Consider the following 20243-nt stretch of genomic DNA (forward strand, 5'->3'; position numbering starts at 1 on the left):
GAGGAGTGTTGTGGATCTGTAGAGGCAGAGATAGCCAGGAAGGAACAGTCAGAAGGCAGGGCAACAGTCAGGGAGGGTGGAGCTACAGAATCCAAGGGAGGAGATGGCTAGGTGGAGGAGGGTGGTTAACAGCAAGAGATGCAGGAAACATGTCAAGCGAGAAGATGGCTTTAACAATGAAGAGGCCCCTGGTGATTTTTTTTTTTTTTTTTTTTTTTTTTTTTTTTGCTGTACGCGGGCCTCTCACTGCTGTGGCCTCTCCCGTTGCGGAGCACAGGCTCTGGACGCGCAGGCTCAGTGGCCATGACTCACGGGCCCAGCCGCTCCGCGGCATGTGGGATCTTCCCGGACCGGGGCACGAACCCGCGTCCCCTGCATCGGCAGGCGGACTCTCAACCACTGCGCCACCAGGGAAGCCCCCCTGGTGATTTTTGACACAGTGGTGTCCACGGAATGCTGGTGGAGAAACAGCGGATGCAGAAGGGTGAAGTGACTGGGAAGTGAAGGAAGGGGACAGTGATTTACACCAGGGGCCTCTGCCCTGCCACCTGGTTTTGTAAAGACTGGTTACTCGGAACCCAGTCGCACCCGTGCATGTTAGTACCGCCACGGGTGCTTTTGGTGCTCCAGTGGCCAGTGAGTAGTTGAGGCACAGACTGTACGGCCCACAGAGCCAAAAATAGTTGCTACGTGGTCCTTTAAAGAAATCATTTGCTGACCCCTGATTTAGACCATTTTTCTACGTGCTTGGCTGTGCAAAGCAACAAACGGCCAAGCAGCCAGAGGGAGACATAAGGTTGAGAGTTTTGTGTTTGTTTTTAATTTTAAAGAGACGGGGAACACCCTCTGGGGCAGTTGCCGGTGCAGAGGGAGGAAGCGGGGCACTGGAGAGAGGGGGCTTACCTGTCCCAGAAGAGCTACTGGGGTAGAGTGAGAGCACCATGTGAGGGGTTCCACAGTGAAAGGATGCTGTAGGCTGCTCTCTGCCACCAGGGGTGCTTAGAATACATTCAGAGCAGGGGCGTGTGAGGGACACATGTGCAAGAAGGTTCAGAACCCACTCTCTTCTCTGCAGACTGTAGAAAAAGTGAGGCTAAAAAGAGAGGGGATATTCGGCCAAATTGTTTGGTCTCTTGGGCCATAGTTTCACCACCAGTAAATTGAATTTTTATCTGGGGATTGAAAAGTCTAACCAATCAAGAATTGTACAGCACTCCGCAACTATGAAATGTCACTGAAATGTTTAATAACAGAACGCTCCTGACCCCAGGATGCTGTGAGGATTAAGAGGCAGATGCTTTCATAGTGATGAAAAGCTTTGTGTAGACATTACGTCTTACTAACTACCATCATTACAAAAGGCAGGTAGCAGGCACAGTGAACATGAATCATGTAAGGGCACAAAACCGGGCAGTTTGGAACTGCCTTTTATTAAAATAAAAAGAGGTTGTGCATTTTTTTTCTCTAACCTTAGGAGACTGCAGCAGGTATATAGTCATTTAGGTTTTAGTTTCAACCTTTTCTTCTGCATTTGCAGCAAAGAATCACGAACTATTGGAAGTGGATGAGTCCTTCAATAACACTAATGTCAAGGGCTCCAATCAAGATGGCAGAGTAGAAGGATGTGGAACTCACCTCCTCCCACACATACATCAAAAATGCATCTACAAATGGAACAATTCTCACAGAACACCTACTGAACACTAACAGAAGACCTCAAACCCCCTTAAAGGACATGAAAGATCCCCATGTAACTGGGTAGAACAAAAGAAAGAAAAAAAAGAAAAGACAAAAGGAAGCAGGATGGGACCTGTGCCGGGGGGCGGCGGGGAGAGCGGATAAAGAGGAAAGGTTCCTGCACCCTGGGAAGCCACTTCACCAGTGGGGAGATCAGCTGGGACAGAAGGGGAGCTTCAGAGGCTCATAGGAGAACGCAACAACCAGCCTGTAGCAGGCAGAACAGAGGGAGACTTGCACAGACAGTCCATGCCACTGCCCCGTATGCCCCAGCCCGGGACACGTCTGCTGGTATGGGTGGGGCTGGGTGCTGGAACTCAGGGTTTAGAGAACAGACCCGGGGAAAGGACTGTTGTTGGCTGCGCGGGGACAGCCTGAAGGGGGTGGAGTGTGGCATAGCTGGAATGGGGGTGTTCGCGGAAAAAGCCTGGGCCTGCCACAGAAGCGAAGCGCCATTGTTAAGTGGTGCATGAAGGGAGGGGCGGGGCTGCCATTACAGCCACCTTCTCCATGTGCCGGCCCCGCCTCCGCGGGCTCTGTGAGAGCCCCCAGCTGCTGCCTCGGGGGCACTGGGAGCATATGCCAGCGGGTTGCCCACTCACAGAGGTGGGGCTGAAACAATAGCTGAGCCCCAGGGGCCATGCACCTTAGGAAGTAGGGTTGAAATCTCACCCCGAGGTTGTGCGAGCCACAGATTTACACCTCCGCCACTGGCTTTGTAAATTTAGTGCCTGCAGGACATCTGAGTAGACAGCAGGTGTGCCTAGCGCTGGGATGGCTCTGGCTTAGCTGCTGTGGGCTTTGTGGGCACGCGCATGGCGGGGCTGGGCTGGGCCAGTGTCTGAGCTGCTTCCATAGCTCCCACAGCGGGTCCAAATGTGTGACTAATGAGGTCCTGGGACCTGACTTTGGTGGATCTGCACTGGTGGCCTTGTGAAAACAATGTCTGAGGGACACCAAGGTTGAGACGGGATTCCCAGGGTTGAGACGGCATTCTCAAGGTTGAGGCGGGCCGAAGGCAGTGCCAACAGCAGTGTATTTTGTGAGCCCGCACAGCAGGTGACAGGTGATACAACAAAGCACGCTCACTGGCAAACAGCTCTGGCAGAGGAATAATTAGTGGCTCCTCTCCCAGTGGGAGCGCTCCAATCCCCTCTATCTCGCACTGCAGCTCATAAATGCAGCTCGGAAATGGATCTGGGGGTTTCTACTCCAACAACTAGGGAATAGACCCGGCCCCTGACAGGGCAGTGACAACCACAGAGCAAAGAGGAGGCCCCACTCAATATCCAGTGCAGGCTCTGGTCACCATAACACCAGTCACTCCTCCTATCAAGGGGATAATGGCCAGCACATATTAGGGAAAGAGGCGGCAGACATCCACACTAAGAACAGCTCTCGCACCAAAAAATATTACACCCACACAGGCTATACAGGGATACTCCCACATAAAAATAGCCCTCCAAGACCACAGTAGATAATTGTGTCTCCTAAACTCATAGAGCAAGAGAAATAGAAGTAAAATGAAGCAGAAGAACCACTCCCAAATAAAAGATCAAGAGAATTCCCCTGAAAGGACAAACAATGAAACAGACCTCTTCAGTCTAATAGGCACTGAGTTCAAAAAGGAGATAATAAAAATACTGAAGGAATTAAGAAGGACTATTGATAGAAATGCAGATTAATATAAAAAGGAACTACTGTAGAAACTATAAGGAGAAGCCAAGAAAAATTAGAAAATTCATTCGCCGAGATGAAAGCTGAGCTAAAGGTAATGAATAGCAGAATGAATAATGTGGAAGAATGAATAAGTGATTTGGAAGATAGAATAATGGAAATCACCCAATTAGAAGAGCAGACAAAAAACTAAATGAAAAGAAATGAAAGCAATACAAGACACCTATGGGATAATATAAAGCATGCTAATCTACAAATAATAGGGATCCCAGAGGAGAAGAAAGAGAAAAGGGGATTGAAAATGTATTTGAAGAATTATGGCTGAAAACTTCCCAAGCCTAAAGAAGGAAACAGATATCCAGGTAAAGGAAGCACAGACAGTCCCACACAAGGTAAACGCAAACAGACCTACACCAAGACATATTATAATAAAAATGACAAAAGTTAAAGATAGAGAGGATTCTAAAGGCAGCAAGAGGAAAACAAAAAGTTAATTGCAAGGGAACCCCCATAAGGCTATCAGCTGAAAGGTTGCAGGCCAGAAGGGAGTAGCAAGATATATTCAAAGTCCTGAACAGGAAGAAACTGCAACCTAGGATGCTATACTCAGCCAAATTATCATTTAGAATAGAAGAGATAAAGACAAGCAAAAGTAAAAGAATACAGCAATGCTAAACCTACCCTAAAGGAAATATTGAAAGGTCTTCTCTAAATAGAAAAGAAGTAAGAATCTACAGGAAAGAGTACATCACTTAAATAACCCAGTACACTGATTAAAACAAAAAATCAAAAAAACTTCTGTGAAAGTGATGATAACCACAATGAACAGCAAAAGAATGAAAATGAAGATGTAAAAGAGGATCAAAATCATAAAATGTGGGGGAGAAGAGTAATAAAATATAGATTTTTTTTTCCTAGAATGTGTTTGAACCTATATGACTACCAGTCTGAGGCAGGTAGAGGGACTTTCCTGGTGGCGCAGTGGTTAAGAATTCACCTGCCAATGCAGGGGACATGGTTTTGATCCCTGGTCTGGGAAGATCCCACATACCATAGAGCAACTAAGCTCGCTTGCCACAACTATTGAGCCTGCGCTCTAGAGCCCGTGAGCCACAACTACTGAGCCTGTGAGCCACAACTACTGAGCCTGTGCGCCTAGAGCCCGTGCTCCACAACAAGAGAAACCACCGCAATGAGAAGCCTGCGCACCTCAACGAAGAGTACCCCCCCTCGCCACAACTAGAGAAAGCCCATGTGCAGCAACGAAGACCCAATGCAGCCAAAATAAATGAATAAATAATTAATTAAAATAGATTAAAAAATAAGGCAAGTAGATATAGGAAGTGATTAACATACTTGAAAACAGGGCAATCACAAAGCAAAAACATGCAATGGATTAAAAAAAACCAAAAAAAAAAGAGAACATGAGTATAATACAAAAGAAATTCATGAAACCACACACAAAAGGAAAAACAAAAAGAAAGGGACAAAGAAGAAATATAAAAGCAACGGGAAAATAAAGTTTAAAATGGCAATAAATACGTATTTATCAATAATTACCTTAAATGTCAATGGACTAAATTCTCCAGTCAAAAGACACAGAGTGGTCTATTGGATTAAAAAAGCAAGAGCCTACATTATTCTGCCTACAAGAGACCCACTTTAGGGCAAAGGACACACAAACATTGAAGTGAGGGCGTGGAAAAGATATTTCATGCAAACAGAAATGACAAGAAAGCGGGGTTGCACTACTCACATCAGACAAAATAGACTTTAGAACAAAGGCTATAAGGAAAGATAAAGAAGGACAGTATATAATTATAAAAGGATCAATACAAGGAGAGGATATTATACTCATCAACATATATACATTCAATATAGGAGCACCCAAATACATAAAAAATTACTAACAGACATAAAGCGAGAAATTGATGGGAATACACTCACATCAATGGAAAGACCTTTGAGACAGAAACTCAACCAGGCAACAGAGATCTTAACTGATACAATAGCACAGTTGGACTTAATTGATGTTTTCAGGACATCACATCCCAAAAAGGCAGAACACACATCCTTTTCAAGTGCACATGGAACATCCTCTAAGATTGACCACACACTAGGGCACAAAACAAGCCTCAACAAATTCAAGCATATAGAAACTATTTCAAGCATCTTTTCTGACCACAACAGCATGAAACTAGAAATCGACACAGAAAAAGAAATGACAAAAAACCACAATGACATGGAGACTAAACAACATGCTATTTACAAACCAATGGGTCAATGATTAATTTAAAGAAGGAATTAAAAAATACCTTGAGGCTAATGACAATGAAAACACAACTATACAAAATCTATGGGATGCAGCAAAAGCAGTTCTTAGAGTGAATTTCATAGCAACACAGGCCTTTAAGAAACAAGAAAAGTCTCAAATAAACAACCTAACCCAACATCTAAAAGAATTAGAAAAATAAGAACAAAACAAAACCTAAAGTCAGCAGAAGTAAGGAGCTAATAAAGTTCAGAGAGGAAATAAATAGAGATTAAAAAACAATAGAAAAAAAACTCAATAAAAACCAAGAGCTGGTTCTCCAAAAGGGCAAAGAAAATTGACAAATCTCTGACCAGGCTCACCAAGAAGAAAAGAGAGAAGACTCAAATAAACAAAATAAGAAATGAAAGAGGAGAAATCACAACTGATACCTCAGAAATACAAAAAAACTATAAGCGAATAATTATATATCAATTATATGAACAATTATACATCAAGAAATTTGACAACTTAGAAGAAATGGACAACTGTCTAGAAACATACAGCCCACCAAAACTGAATCAAGAAGAAACAGATAACTTGAACAGACTGATGCTTAGAAGTGAAATAGAATCTGTAATAATAATGAAAAAAAACCTCCCTACAAAAGTCCAGGGCCAGATGGCTTCACAGGCAAATTCTACCAAACATACAAGGAAGAACTTATACTGATCCTTCTCAAACTCTTCCAAAAGACTGAAGAGGCAGGAACACTCCTGAAGACATTCTAGGAAGTTACCATGACCCTGATATCAAAACCAGACAAAGACACTACAAAAAAAGAAAATTACAGGCCAATATTTTTGAAGAATATAGGTGCAAAAATTATCAACAAAATATTAGCAAACCCAATCCAACAACACATAAAAAATATCATACACCACAACCAAGTTGGATTCATCCCAGGGTCGCAAGGATGGTTCCAGCAAACACAAATCAATCAATGTGATTTGTGTGTTTTGAACCACATGATACACCACATACCAAAAGACAAAAACCACATGATCATCTCAATAGATGAAGAAAAAGCATTTGATAAAATTCAACATCCATTTATGATTAAAAACCCTTACCAAAGTGGGTACAGAGAGAACATATTTCAACATAATACAGAAAGTCCCCGACATATGAACCTTCAAGTTGCGAACTTTCAAAGATGCAAACATGCATTTGCATGTCCAATCACATAAATTATTCTATGTGAGGAGGCACTGTTAGTTTTTGAGGCATGGGGCCCGAACATAGAATGGTACACAAAGGTTGCAGGAGCCATTCAGAATGCAATCCAGTGCTACTGGGCCATCTATGACGAGAAAAAAAGAGGTACTATCCAGACATCACTGAATCATTTTTTCAAGAAGGTGGATAGAATTGAATCCAGCAAAAAGCCAGAACCTGTGCCATCAGCATCAGGTATGAGTGAAATTGCAGCTTGCCCTCATCTCCTATTGCAGATGATCCTTCAGCTCTACCATCTCCCACCTCCTCTTCCTCCTCCAGTCAGTAACTCTTCTTGCCTGTTCACTCAATGCCAGCCCCATATGCCAGCTGTTGTACTGTACTACTTTACTTTTCAAGGTACTGTAAGATAAAAATGTTTTCTTTATTTTTTGTGTTTGTTTTTTATGTATGTATTATTTGTGTGAAAAGTACTACAAACCTATTATAGTACAGTACTATATATCTGATTGTGTTAGTTGGGTACTTAGGCTAATTTTGTTGAACTTATGAACAAATTGGACTTACGAACTCACTCTTGGAATGGAACTTGTTCATATGTAGGGGACTTACTGTAAAAGCTATTTACAAAAAACCCACAGCCAATATAATACTCAATGGTGAAAAGCTGAAAGCTTTCCTGCTAAATTCTGGAACAAGACAAGGATGTTCACTCTCACCACTTCTCTTCAACATAGTATTGGAAGTCCTAGCCACAGCAATCAGACAAGAAAAAGAAATAAAAGGTATTCAAATTGGTAGGGAAGAGGTAAAAGTGTCATTATATGCAGATGACACGATACTATATATAGAAAACTCTAAAGACTCCAAATAAAAACTACTGGAACAGATAAACGAATTCAGCAAGGTAGCAAGATACAAGATTAACATACAGGAATCAGTTGCATTTCTTTACACTAACAATGAAATATCAGAAAGGGAATGTAAACAGTCCCTTTTAAAATCGCATCCAAAAAAAAAATAGGAATAAACCTCACCAAGGAGGTGAAAAACTTATATGCTGAGAACTACAAAACACTAGTAAAGGAAATTGAAGATGATTCAAAGAAATGGAAAGATATCCCATGCTCTTGGATTAGAAGAATTAATATTGTTAAAATGGCCATACCACCCAAAGCAATCTACAGATTCAATGTGATCCCCATCAAATTACCCATGACATTTTTCACAGAACTGGAACAAATAATCCTAAAATTTATGTGGAACCATAAAAGACCCATAATTGCCAAAGCAATCCTAAGGAAAAAGAACAAAGCAGGAGGCATAACCCTCCCAGACTTCAGACAATACTACAAAGCTATAGCAATCGAAACAGCATAGGACTGGAACAAAAACAGACATATGGATCAATGGAACAGAATAGAGAGCCCAGAGATAAACCCACACACCTGCAGACAATTAATCTTCAACAAAGGAGGCAAGAATATATAATGGGGTAAAGACAGTCTCTTCAGCAAGTGGTGTTGGAAAAGTGGGATAGCCAGCTACATGTAAACCAATGATTTTAGAACATACCCTCACACCATACATAAAAATAAACTCAAAATGGCTTAAAGACTTAAAAATATAAGACATGACACCACAAAACTCCTAGAAGAGAATATAGGCAAAACATTCTCTGACATAAATCGTACCAATGTTTTCTTAGGTCAGCCTCCCAAAACAATAGAAATAAAGGCAAAAATAAATAAATGGAACCTAATCAAACTTACAAGCTTTTGCACAGCAAAGGAAACCATAAACAGAATGAAAAGGCAACCTACAGACTGGGAGAAAATATTTGCAAATGATGCAACTGACAGCCCTTAATTTCCAAAATATACAAACAGCTCATACAACTCAATAACAAAAAAACAAACAACCCAATCGAAAAACGGCCAGAAGACCTAAATAGACATTTCTCCAAAGAAGACATACAGATGGCCAATAGGCACATGAAAAGCTGCTCAACATCACTAATTATTAGAGAAATGCAAATCAAAACTACAATGAGGTACCACCTCACACTGGTCAGAATGGCCATCATCAAAAAGTCTCCAGGGCTTCCCTCGTGGCGCAGTGGTTAAGAATCCGCCTGCCAATGCAGGGGACAGGGGTTCAAGCCCTGTTCTGGGAAAATTCCACGTGCCGCGGAGCAACTAAGCCCGTGTGCCACAACTACTGAGCCTGTGCTCTAGAGCCCGTGAGCCACAACTACTGAGCCTGCGTGCCACAACTACTGAAGCCCACGCGCCTAGAGCCCGTGCTCCACAAGACAAACCACCGCAATGAGAAGCCCGCGCACCACAACGAAGAGTAGCCCCCACTTGCCGCAACTAGAGAAAGACAGCGCGCAGCGACAAAGACCCAATGCAGCCAAAAATTAAAAAAAAAAAAAGTCTACAAATAATAAATGTTGGAGAGGGGGTGGAGAAGAGAACCCTCTTACACTGCTGGTGGGAATGTAAATTGGTGCAGCCATTATGGAAAACAGTATGGAGATTCCTCAAAAAATTAAAAATTGAGTTGCCATATGATCCAGCAATCCCACTCCTGGGCATATACGCTGACAAAAATATAATTCAAACAATACATGCACCCCTATGTTTAGAGCAGCATGATTTACAATAGCCAAGACATGGAAACAACCTAAATGTCCACTGACAGATGAATGGATAAAGAAGATGTGGTGTGTATGTGTGTCTCTCTCTCTATATATATATAGAGAGACAGACATACACATACATACACACAATGGAATATTACTTGGCCATAAATAATGAAATAATGCCATTTGCAGCAATGTGGATGGACCTAGAGATTATCATATCAGTCAGAAAAAGAAAGACAAATACCATATGGTATCACTTATATGTGGAATCTAAAATACGACACAAATGAACATATCTATGAAACAGAAACAGCCTCACAGACATAGAGAACAGACTACCAAGGGGGGAGGCAAGTGGGGAGAGAAGGACTGGGAGTTTGGGATTAGCAGATGTAAACTAGTGTATCTAGGATGGATAAACAACAAGGTCCTACTGTACAGCACAGGGGAACTATACTCAATATCCTGTTATAAACCATAATGGAAAAGAATCTGAAAAAGAATATATATGTATAACTGAGTCACTTTGCTGTACAGCAGAAATTAACACAACATTGTAAATCAACTATACTTCAGTAAAATTAAAAAAAAATAACACTAATGTCAAACCACTTATTTTATGGATGATGAACAGGGGACACAGAGAAGTTATGATATTTAGCCAAGGGCCTGAGCTGGCACAAGACTCCTACTCTAGGCTGTTTTCCTCACATCAGTGCCTCCATAGCCTTACTATTATCTTATCTCAGTGGGCTTCCCAGAGGGCAGGGCAGAGGCAGTGGGCCTCTTCTTGGAAGGAAAAAAATATTATCTGGCTATATAGATGCAGCTGTAGACAGCAGGTTTACCACATGATGGCTGTGCTCTGGCTGGGCCGTCTCCAAGGACACAGTTCTCAAGGGTCAGTCCCCTAGAGAAGGGACTTACCAGCTCCTTGGGACCCTCCTGCTCCTCTGGTACAGGTACTTCTGGGAGCAGGCACGAGCCAGAGGGGCCCTGCCTAGCTTGCTCCTGTGGAAAGGTGCTCTTCAGTTAACCCTCGGGTGAAGAAGTGGGGTGGGTGAGTTTCAGACCAAAAGTTCTGCTCTCCGTTGCTTAAGTGACAAAACGGCACATAGTATATTGCCTCTAGTTTGAATGTAAAAAAAAAAATCATACAAAAACATGTTCTTAAGGTTTATGGGGTTATGAGCCCCTTTCAGAACCTGAAGATCTTTCCACAGAAAAATGTACATACTTCATAAATTAACACATATTTCAAGGAGTCCATGAACCACTTTCCATTCACGGGCTCTTAGGGGGGTTCCTGGACCACTACCCATTACCCACCCCCCACCCACAGCTAAAATCACACTAACAGCGGTTACCTCCTAAGTGGTAAGACCCTATAGGACTTTTCATTTTTAAAAATCATTTTTTGTATTTTCCAAATTTTCTATGGTCACCATTTTTTTTGTTTAGTATAATCAGAAAAAGTGTTATATAAAAACATAAAAGTACCCATCCAAAACTCCTATCGTCTGTGTTCATATGTTAGCTTTCAAGCACCTCTCATAGCCCTTCATAAAGCTCAGACATGCCAACTGCTCAAGTGAATTTTTACGTTACTGATCCTAATACTGTTTGTACTGATACTTCAGATATGGCATATTTTACTGTACTTAGGTCTGAGATATTCAAATCTATGTATCTTATTATTGTAGGTGCTTTCACAAAACTTCCCCCAACTGAATATGTCTGAAGAAAATGTTCCATTGGCTATCTCAGTTAGTTAAAAATCTCTTTCTCTCGTGCGTGCCCTTTAATTCTTTCTGACTGCTGATGACTATTTACTCAGCTCTACAACTGTATTCTCCTCAATGTCAGTCTAAGCTAAATGGGAACCCAAAAAAGTTGTCTTGTCCAGGAGGCAGATTAGATCCCAATGACATCGGATGTAGACTCTAGCCATGAAAAGCAGACATGGAAAGCATACTTCCAATGAATAAGCTACAATATCGTAAGTAAAACTGGAACAAATGGGTGAAGTCATCTTAGAGAATTCTAGGGAATATCTGCTATAAGACACAGGAAGAATATGCCTCAGAAATTATCTCAATAAATAAGTGACATAATATGCCACAGCCTTAATGGTGTTCCACCCCAGACAATGCATTCCTGTCCTCTCATTCTCCCATCCAGGTCTATGACTGGGTTTCTAAGCCAGGAGTCTCCTCTTCAACAGACAGAAACACCTCAGAATCTTATTCTTAAAAAGAGTCCCGAGGCAGTTCTCCCTAAAGGGCTGACTTAAGCCTGCTAAGGATCAGGAGGGATGTAATCAACAATGTCAACAGGCCAGGCTGGCATAGCCACAGCTGCACCAGGACTCATCAGCCAGTAAGAGTTTAACAGATAGACGTTGCCCTGGAATTCCATTTTCTCTCATGCGCTGTGAGTGAAAATGGGAGTGGGAGTTGAGTGAGCCCATGATAAACGCTGAGGTGCTGCTGAGCCGAGGTCATGGAGAGAAACCTTGATTACCAGTTACTGAGATTCCAGTGAAGCTGCTACTGGCTAAGCCCTGGGAGAGTGAGCGCTGTTGGCAGGGACTGAACATGTCCACATACCTGTGGGCTGCTTGGCTGGCTAGGGCAAGGCTGCCATAGTGTCGCCCTCTATAGGAGGGGGCAGTCTGCCAGAGCAGAAAGCGCATGTGCTTAGAGGCAGACAACTGAGTTCACATTCAGGCTCTGCCCCTTGGTAGCTATGTGGCCCAGGACCAATTCTTTGACCTCTCTGACCCTCAGTTCCTTCATCTGTAACACAGAGTTATCAACGCCTATCTTGCAGGATTATTTTGAGGGTTAAATGAAACAACTTATCTGATATGTGTTAGCAGCACTCACTAAATGGCAAGGTAACTTCTTGCCCCCTAGTCAAATCCACTTGCTGCTACTCAGCCATAGTGATTTTCCAAAGCAGAAATCTGACATCTCTACTTAAAACATTTCAGTGGCTCCCCTTTTCTCCCAAGATAAAGAACAAATTCCTGATGATCTACGAAGCCCTGCATGTCCTGGTCCTTGTCAACCTCTCTCCCTTGTTCTCCTGTGCTCTAGCCACATAGACCTTCTTTATGCTCTGGAAAAATGTAATCCTTCCTATCTTGAAGCCTTCACACAGGCTAAAAGCCCCTTATTCCCAGATCTCACCTATCTGGTTAACAACTTCTCATAACTTCTTTGGGAAAAACGTTTCTCAACCTCCAGACTAGGTCAGGCCTCCTGACAATGCTCCCTTTACCTCTCTTTCACAGAACTTGATCTGCTTTGTAATTATATTTGGAATGACTTATACTGTGCCTTAGACAGTAAGATCAAGAGGTAAGACACTGTGCTCTTTTTTGATTATCACTGACTCTCCAGGACTCATCATCAAGCACAATGCCTGGCCCATTTTAGGGGCTTAAAACGTTTATTGAATAAATGAATGAATGGAACTTCAGAGGAGGGTTGGAAAGCATTCGCTATTAATCTGGGTAGTATTGATACTTCTCTGCAACATTTAACCACGTTCTGCCCCGCACGCTTATTAATATTTAATTCTTCCTTTCCTTGCTGGATTTCCAGCTTTGTTGTATACGCAACTTCAAACGTTCCACTGACTCCATACGACAGGCTCAGAGGAGCTGCTCTGTGTTGGGGAGATGGCATGGAATGGAAGGGAGTGTTAAATGGCCTGAACAGGAAAAGAGAGAAAGGTGAACTCTACCTTGAAGGTGGCTGTGGCCTGAGATAAGAATAGGTTTCCTGTCCAATCTTTCCTTCTCAGGGGCATTTGAGTTGACCTCCCTTTGTTGGGAGGTGAGGATTCAACAGGGCAACACTTACTTGTTCCCATGAAGAGATCATATGACGTTCAGCAGGCGCCTTTTCTATGATGGTCACCTCTGTCACACCTGGGGATGATTCTGAAAGAGGAAAGAGAGAGTCTGTAGAGTTGCAGTTGGTCCATTCTCACGTATTTCTACACCAGAGGTTGACTAACTCTTGAAGACTGCTCTAGGAATACCAGATCCCTCTGAGGAGCATTTATTACCCCTGTGATAAAAGAAATTGGTCCTTCAAAGGCACTTGGTCCCATAACCTAAGACCATGTAGTCTTCCTGGTAATAATTATGCCAGTATCCTTTCGATGCATCATAAAGTTTCCCTTAAGTTTTCAGAAGGCTCAAATCTTGGGATGCAGCAATAGTCCAATATACCAGCTAAGAATTCTGGACTCCACCTATCCTAGTCTTGCTTTATGCATTCACTAGTTGAGTAACCTTACATGAGTGCTCACTTCCCTTTGCATTTAGTAAGACAAGAATTACAATAATACTTTCCTTGACAAGCGAAGCAGAGGAAACAGAAAGGAAGGTGCTTTGGAAAAGCAAAAAGTACCACATATACAATTTTTTTTCTGCCTTCTGTTCAGTGTTCTTCCTAATATGTTGGGAAGCATGGTACTGTAGTAGAAAACCACTGTGAGCTTCAAGCCATTTGACCTGGGGTGAGTCCTTGCTATCCCCATGATTGGTTAGGATGGAAGACACTGTCTTGTCCCTTCAAGGGTGGTCCTATTTGGCACTGTCCCATGAGAGCCAAGATAGTGACTAATAAATGTCATTATTCAATTTTACAGCAAGGACACTGAGCCTGAGAGGTAAAGCCACAAAGCCAAGCCTCTGACTCCAAGTATGGGTCTAGTTGAGAAATGAAGAGCATGTGCAGAAGTCACTACATGCCCCTTGGCACAGCCCTTTAAAGCACTAATCCTATGCAAATGCAGAGTCTATAGCTTTAATCAGTCTTAGCAACCTACCGCTCCACCTGCAGTGGGACAGAAGAATACAGAATTCCTTGCCAACAGACCAGCTGGTTACATAGGGATGTCATCTGACTATACTCACAGGGCAATCTAGTGTCTAGGGTTGCAAGAGGACACACAGCTAATGTAAGTGCCTGACATTAAGCTTTGCTGAGGCATCCATTTCAAATACATCCATCTTGAATAAACAAATTGCCAGCTGTATGACACAGCTACTAACTAAGTAACTAGGTAAGGAACCAGGCCACCCCCACCCATGAAGTTCCCCTTTAGAAAGCCCTGGGTAACTGACCACTTGAGTGGTCACCCACCTTTTCCCTTCTCATGCCCTAATTCTTGCTCTTATGTTTTAAATTCACCAATAAAGAGTGAACCCACAAAACCCCAGACACCAAGTCCTGGGACCCTAATAAAGACAAAGACCCAGCTCTGCTTGCTTACTCCCAGCTACCTGGCTGTGTGGCCCTGGGCATACCATGTATCCTCCAGGACCTGTGTGTAATAAAAAAATTTTTTCAAAGTTCCCTGACAGTTGTTGCTGAGGTGTATCTTCAATCATAATAAAAACCACAATGGCTGGTCCAGCCACAACATCAGCTCCAGACCGGGAAATGTCTGTAGAGCTCATCCAAGTAGTACAGACCTAGGTGAGTGCCTCAGGTATTCCTAGCCAACAGCATCACTATCAATAAGCTGAGACAGACACAACACACCATTCTTCAGGTTATAACAGACCTACGTGGAGGGGCTACAGGCTCAGACAGAATTGCTGTGATACACTTCAGATGAGAACATTTCACTTTCAACCTCTGAACACCTCCGGGATAGGACAACGGGTCAACATACTGACTTTAAGAACTTTCATATAACAAGTTGCTTAGGAAGTACCCACTGCAGAGACTCCGCTACCCAATACTTCAGCACTGATAAGGAGGAGGTGTCGGGGACGAGGAAGAGAGGGACGCACAATAAATTCCATTTGTATAATGCTCTACTTCTGGGAACTGGTATGAGTTATCTCGTTTACTCTTTCAACAATCCTGTGAAGCAGGCATCGTGACTTTATTTTAAAGATAAGGAAACAGGCTCAGCAATACTAAATAATCTCACAGAACTAAATCTCTGACCACAGCCTCAGATACCAAGCCTAATGCTTTTGCTACCATGTTGCCTTAGTAGCTAATTCCAACATGAAGGGAGGTTTTCCCCTCACCACCAAGCAGTTCTCAGACACCAGCTGGGTGTCCTACAATTCAACACAATCCTGATGCTATCTACCAGGAGAAGGCATCAGATCCCACGGGTTAAGAGCTCAGTCCCACAAAACTGCCCTTACTTCAGATGCTAACTGCAGGTCCAGGGTGTTACCTGGGCTCCTGACAGACTGGCTATAAATCAGGGGTTCCTATGATCCCCTCCTTGGGTTTGATTAGTTTGCTAGAGAAGTCAGGAAACCCCTTTACTCACCAGGTTGCTGGTTTATTATAAAGGATATTACAGATCAACAGGGAGATAAGATACATAGGGCAAGGTTCTGAACAAGGGGGCTTCTGTCCTCGTTGAGTTTGGGGCCTGGCACAGTGGCATGAGGAAGTGTCTGGCTAACCAGTCTGGAAGCTCTCTGCACTCTCCTTTTGGTTTTTTATGGAGGCTTCATTACATAGGCATGCTTGATTAAACAACTGGCCCGTTGGCAAATGACTCAACCTCCAGCCTCTCTCCCCTCCCTGGAAATCAGGTCGGGGAGTGAAAGTTCCAACCCTCTAATCCTGGTTGGTTCCCTTGGGAACCAGCTCCATATTTAGGTTACCCAAGGACTTTCCAAAAGTCACCTCATTAACATAACAAAAGACACTTTCTTTTCTCCTATCACTTAGGAAATTCGAGGGGTTTTAGGAACTCTGCCTGAAACAGGGATGAGGTCTAAATATATGTTTATTATAAATCATAATACTACAGATAACCAAAACCATCATGAGGATGTTTAGAAAGCAATAGCAATAACAAGTTGTGTTTGGTTTATTAATATGCCACATGAGAAGTAGTATCTGACTAAATATAGCCATCCCTACTCTCCTGCCTTTGTGACCAATGACAAGCATTTGTGAGCTGCCTGGCTGGAATAATCTGTATGGCAGAATATGAAATGAAATACCGAATGAAGATATGAAGGTCAGGTCTTCAGACACAGCACAGTCTGCTCTAGGTAACTATGACATGCCACAGATGAAAACTCTCTGTGGCAGCCTACTCCAAAGTTGGGTGCTATCACTTCTTCCTTCACTCCCTGCCCACACCAGTTCCCCAATGAAAGGTGAAGTCTATTTCTCTGCCTCTGTGAAGAGACGTTAACAGGGGTTAGCCTGTGACTGCCTTGACCAATAAAATATGGCGAAGAGACACCATGCAAGTTTTGAACTTCAAGAGGACTGGCAGGTTCCCGTTTCCTCTTTTTGCTCTGGGCCATCACAGACGAAATCCAAGCTACTCTTCTGGACAGAGAGGCCATGCTGAGGAGCACGGAGGGGCCAGACATGTGAGTGCAGAAGCCATCTTGGACTTCCAGCCTAGTTGAGCCATCAGATAATTCCAGCCCCATCTGCTATCTCATTGCATACACCTGAGAGACTCGAAATGAGAATAGTCCCACCTGGGCCTAGTCAACCCACAGGACTGGGAGAGACAGTAAACTGCTGTTTCAAACCACTGTTTTGGGGTGGTTTGTTACCCAGGAATAAATAACTGGAACAGACTGCCTAGTAGAAATCAGTCGCTGAGTCAATAATCCCTGAGGCTGTCACAAACTATGCACAGTTGATATGGGCCTTGAAGGATGACATGGCCGTTCCTGCACGTTGGCTTAATTAACACCCACTCCTGCTCCTTCCAGTGTGCTTTCCTGTATTTTAGAGACTGGCTGGCTAAAGACTACATTTCCCAGATTCCACTGCAGCTAGGCACCCACTGGAGGCCAAGCTTTCTGAAGGGAAACCCACTCCCCTAAAACCTGGAAGGAGGAAAGGAACAGGTGAGGTAGAGGGGCAAATGGGGAGACTGGCTCTTTTCACAGTCATAGTTGCAAAGGTATTTTGATCTCATGGGGTTGAGAGTTGTCGTGTGGCAGAAGCAGCAGCAACTTCTCAATTCTGCAGCTTCCTAACCACACTAGCTGCAGGTACGCCCCACTTAGCATCCCCTTTTCAGTTTGGTTCTCAGCTTAGAATCTGTTCCGCTTAATCTTCCAATGATTTTATGGGCTAATGCCCCTCAATCAAGCCCTTTCTGCCTTAACTAGCTAGAGTGTACTTCTAGCCTTAAACTAGCTGAGTATTCTATGGTCTGCCACCAAGAACCCTGATAGACACAGACAGTGTGCATCTGTAGACTCACTTTCAGGACAAGTGAATGTGTGCAGGTCAGAGGAAGTGGTCATTTATATGATTTAAAAATTGTGGCCACGGAGCCAGACAAAAAGTGTGAGAGGTTTTGGAATCCAAGATATGACATTGAAGGCCTTTAGAGTCAGAAAAGAAAACTTAAGACTACATAAGATTATTCAAAGAGAACAAGTTAACAGTTTATTACACAAATCAAAGAAGTGGGTAAGGAGAATACATGAAGCCAGGGCTCGAAGGTGAGGCATCTGGAGGGCTGGGGGTGGAGTAGGGTGGACTGCACATAGCCAACCTGAGGTTAGTATCTTTAGAAGGACCAGCTTGTAGGGTTCACCTGTAGCTGGTGCCTCGTAATCTGGCCTTTGCATGTGTTCTACATTGATAAGTCTGTTTTGCCCATTTTTGGCTAAACCAATAAACATTTGCTATCCTTTTGGGAGTCTAAAATTTCCATAGTGTCATGGGCAAAGCTCATTAACAATTCCCAGGAAATAAACATAGAATCTGGATAATAAGGTAAAGTCTAATTTGTTTTATTTCCCTTAGCCTTGGTCTAGTTTCACTTCCTTAGTAGGGTACTGCGTGCAGAGGCTTTGTACCTGGCACTTCAGACCAGAGCTCCTAGTGCAAAGCAGCTGCACCTGACATTTCAGCTTGACTCCACACCAGGTTCAGGTTTTAGGAAGTTCCAAGGGAACAGAATAGTTATCCCCTGGAAGGTTGATTCAAGTTCAGTCTATGCCTTTAGACAACCCAGTGGTTACCACAAAAACCTGTCACACACTAAATCCTGCCACCCTGCTACCCACAGAAACAGGGCCCCTGGAGCATGATCGTATAGAAACCACAGACACAATCTATTCCAGTTGCCCCGACCTAGGAAGTGAGCCTCATCCCAAACGCCAAAGAGGAATGGCTCACAGACGGGAGTAGTTTTATGAGAGGAGAAAAGGCTGGTGGGACATGCAGTAACCTCCCACACCCAAGTCATAGAAGTGAGAAGCTACCCACCCCCATTCCCCCACTGGGACTTCCGCCCAAAAGGTGGAGTTGATAGCCCTCACCTGAGCCCTAGAGCACGGGACAGGGAAAATCTTAAATGTTTACACAGATTCCTGGGTATGTGTATGCCATCCTACCCACACACAGGGCTATCCGGAAGGAACAAGGTATGCTTACTGCAGGGAATAAACAGGTGAAACGTGGCTTAAGCATATTGAAGCTCGTAAAAGGAGTACAGCTTCCAAAAAGGGTGGCAGTGATTCATTGTAGGTCTCACGAAAAGGGAATACAGAGGTTTATAAAGGGAAACAAAGCGGGTGCAACTGCCAAAAGGGTGGCCCTAGAACCTGTAACTTGTCAACTACCCCTCATACTTCAAAGGCCAGATCCATCCAATTATTCCCCAATCTACAAAAAGACTGTATAAAATCTACAAAATTAGACAAAGACTGAAAATTGGGCTTCAACAGAGATCTAGGAGGCCATGGGTGGCTAGCTAATGAACATGGTCAATGCTTCTTTTCCCAAACTATAGATTGTCAAGCCATCAGAGAGGCTCATCAAAAGACTCACTACAGGAAGGAAGCCCTATATAATTGGTTAGTTGAGCTCATGGTAACTCCTGGCATGAAAAGTATAATCAGTCGGATAGATGAGACATGCCCCATCTGCACAATGAACAACCCCCAAAACCAGACCCTCCAGAGGCCCCCAGATAAGGCCCATTCAGGCCAGAGGGACGTATCCTGGAGAAGACTGGCAGATTGATTTCACCATCATGCCAAGAGCAATTTCAGGTATCTGGGCAATTTCAGGTATCTCTTGGTGCTAGTAGACACAGTTTCTGAGTGGATAGAAGCATTCCCTGCTAGAACTGAAATGGCAGCTGAAGTGGCTAAGGCATTACTAAAAGATATAATCACCAGGTTTGGGCTCCCAAGATCCCTGCAAAGCAATAATGGTACAGCATTTGTGTCTCAAGTGATGAAGGAGGTAATGAGTGCCCTGGGCATAATATGGACCTTGCACTCAGTCTGGAGACCCCAATCATCAAGGACAGAGATCCAATCAGACCTTGAAACTCAAGGTCCAATCAGCCTTAGCCAAGCTATGTTAGGAAGCTCAAGAATACTGGATTAAGTTGCTTTCGATAGCCCTGCTCTGCATGTGGTTACCCCAAGGGGTAATTAAAGTTAAGTGCACCTGAACTCATGTATGGTAGACCCATTCCCCAAGTCCAGGAGAAGGGACACCTTAGCCCCCTTGAAATGGAACAACTCAAGCATTCTCTCCAGGTAGGAGAAATAATGAAAGCTGTCACAGAAGATGGTGACCAGGTGCTGCCCACACCCACTGACCTGGCCCTCCACCCCTTCTGGCCAGGAGCCTGGGTGAACCTAAAAATCTCAAAAACCAGCAGCTGCAAGATCAGCTCACG

The 20243-nt window shown here is 43.5% G+C and overlaps 1 protein-coding gene across 1 annotated transcript in view; it reads right to left on the reverse strand.

The window, feature by feature from the left end:
- TPGS2 (tubulin polyglutamylase complex subunit 2) overlaps positions 1-20243 on the reverse strand; it is a 58138-nt gene that overhangs the window by 27928 nt on the left and 9967 nt on the right. Inside the window, exon 2 of the mRNA XM_082639981.1 lies at positions 13427-13506. Coding sequence (XP_082496107.1) covers positions 13427-13506 — 80 coding nt within the window. The remainder of the gene's footprint in view (positions 1-13426; positions 13507-20243) is intronic.

This window comes from Mesoplodon mirus (genome assembly GCF_964341445.2).
Source record: "Mesoplodon mirus genome assembly, chromosome: 13".
NCBI classification, from domain to species: Eukaryota; Metazoa; Chordata; class Mammalia; order Artiodactyla; family Ziphiidae; genus Mesoplodon; species Mesoplodon mirus.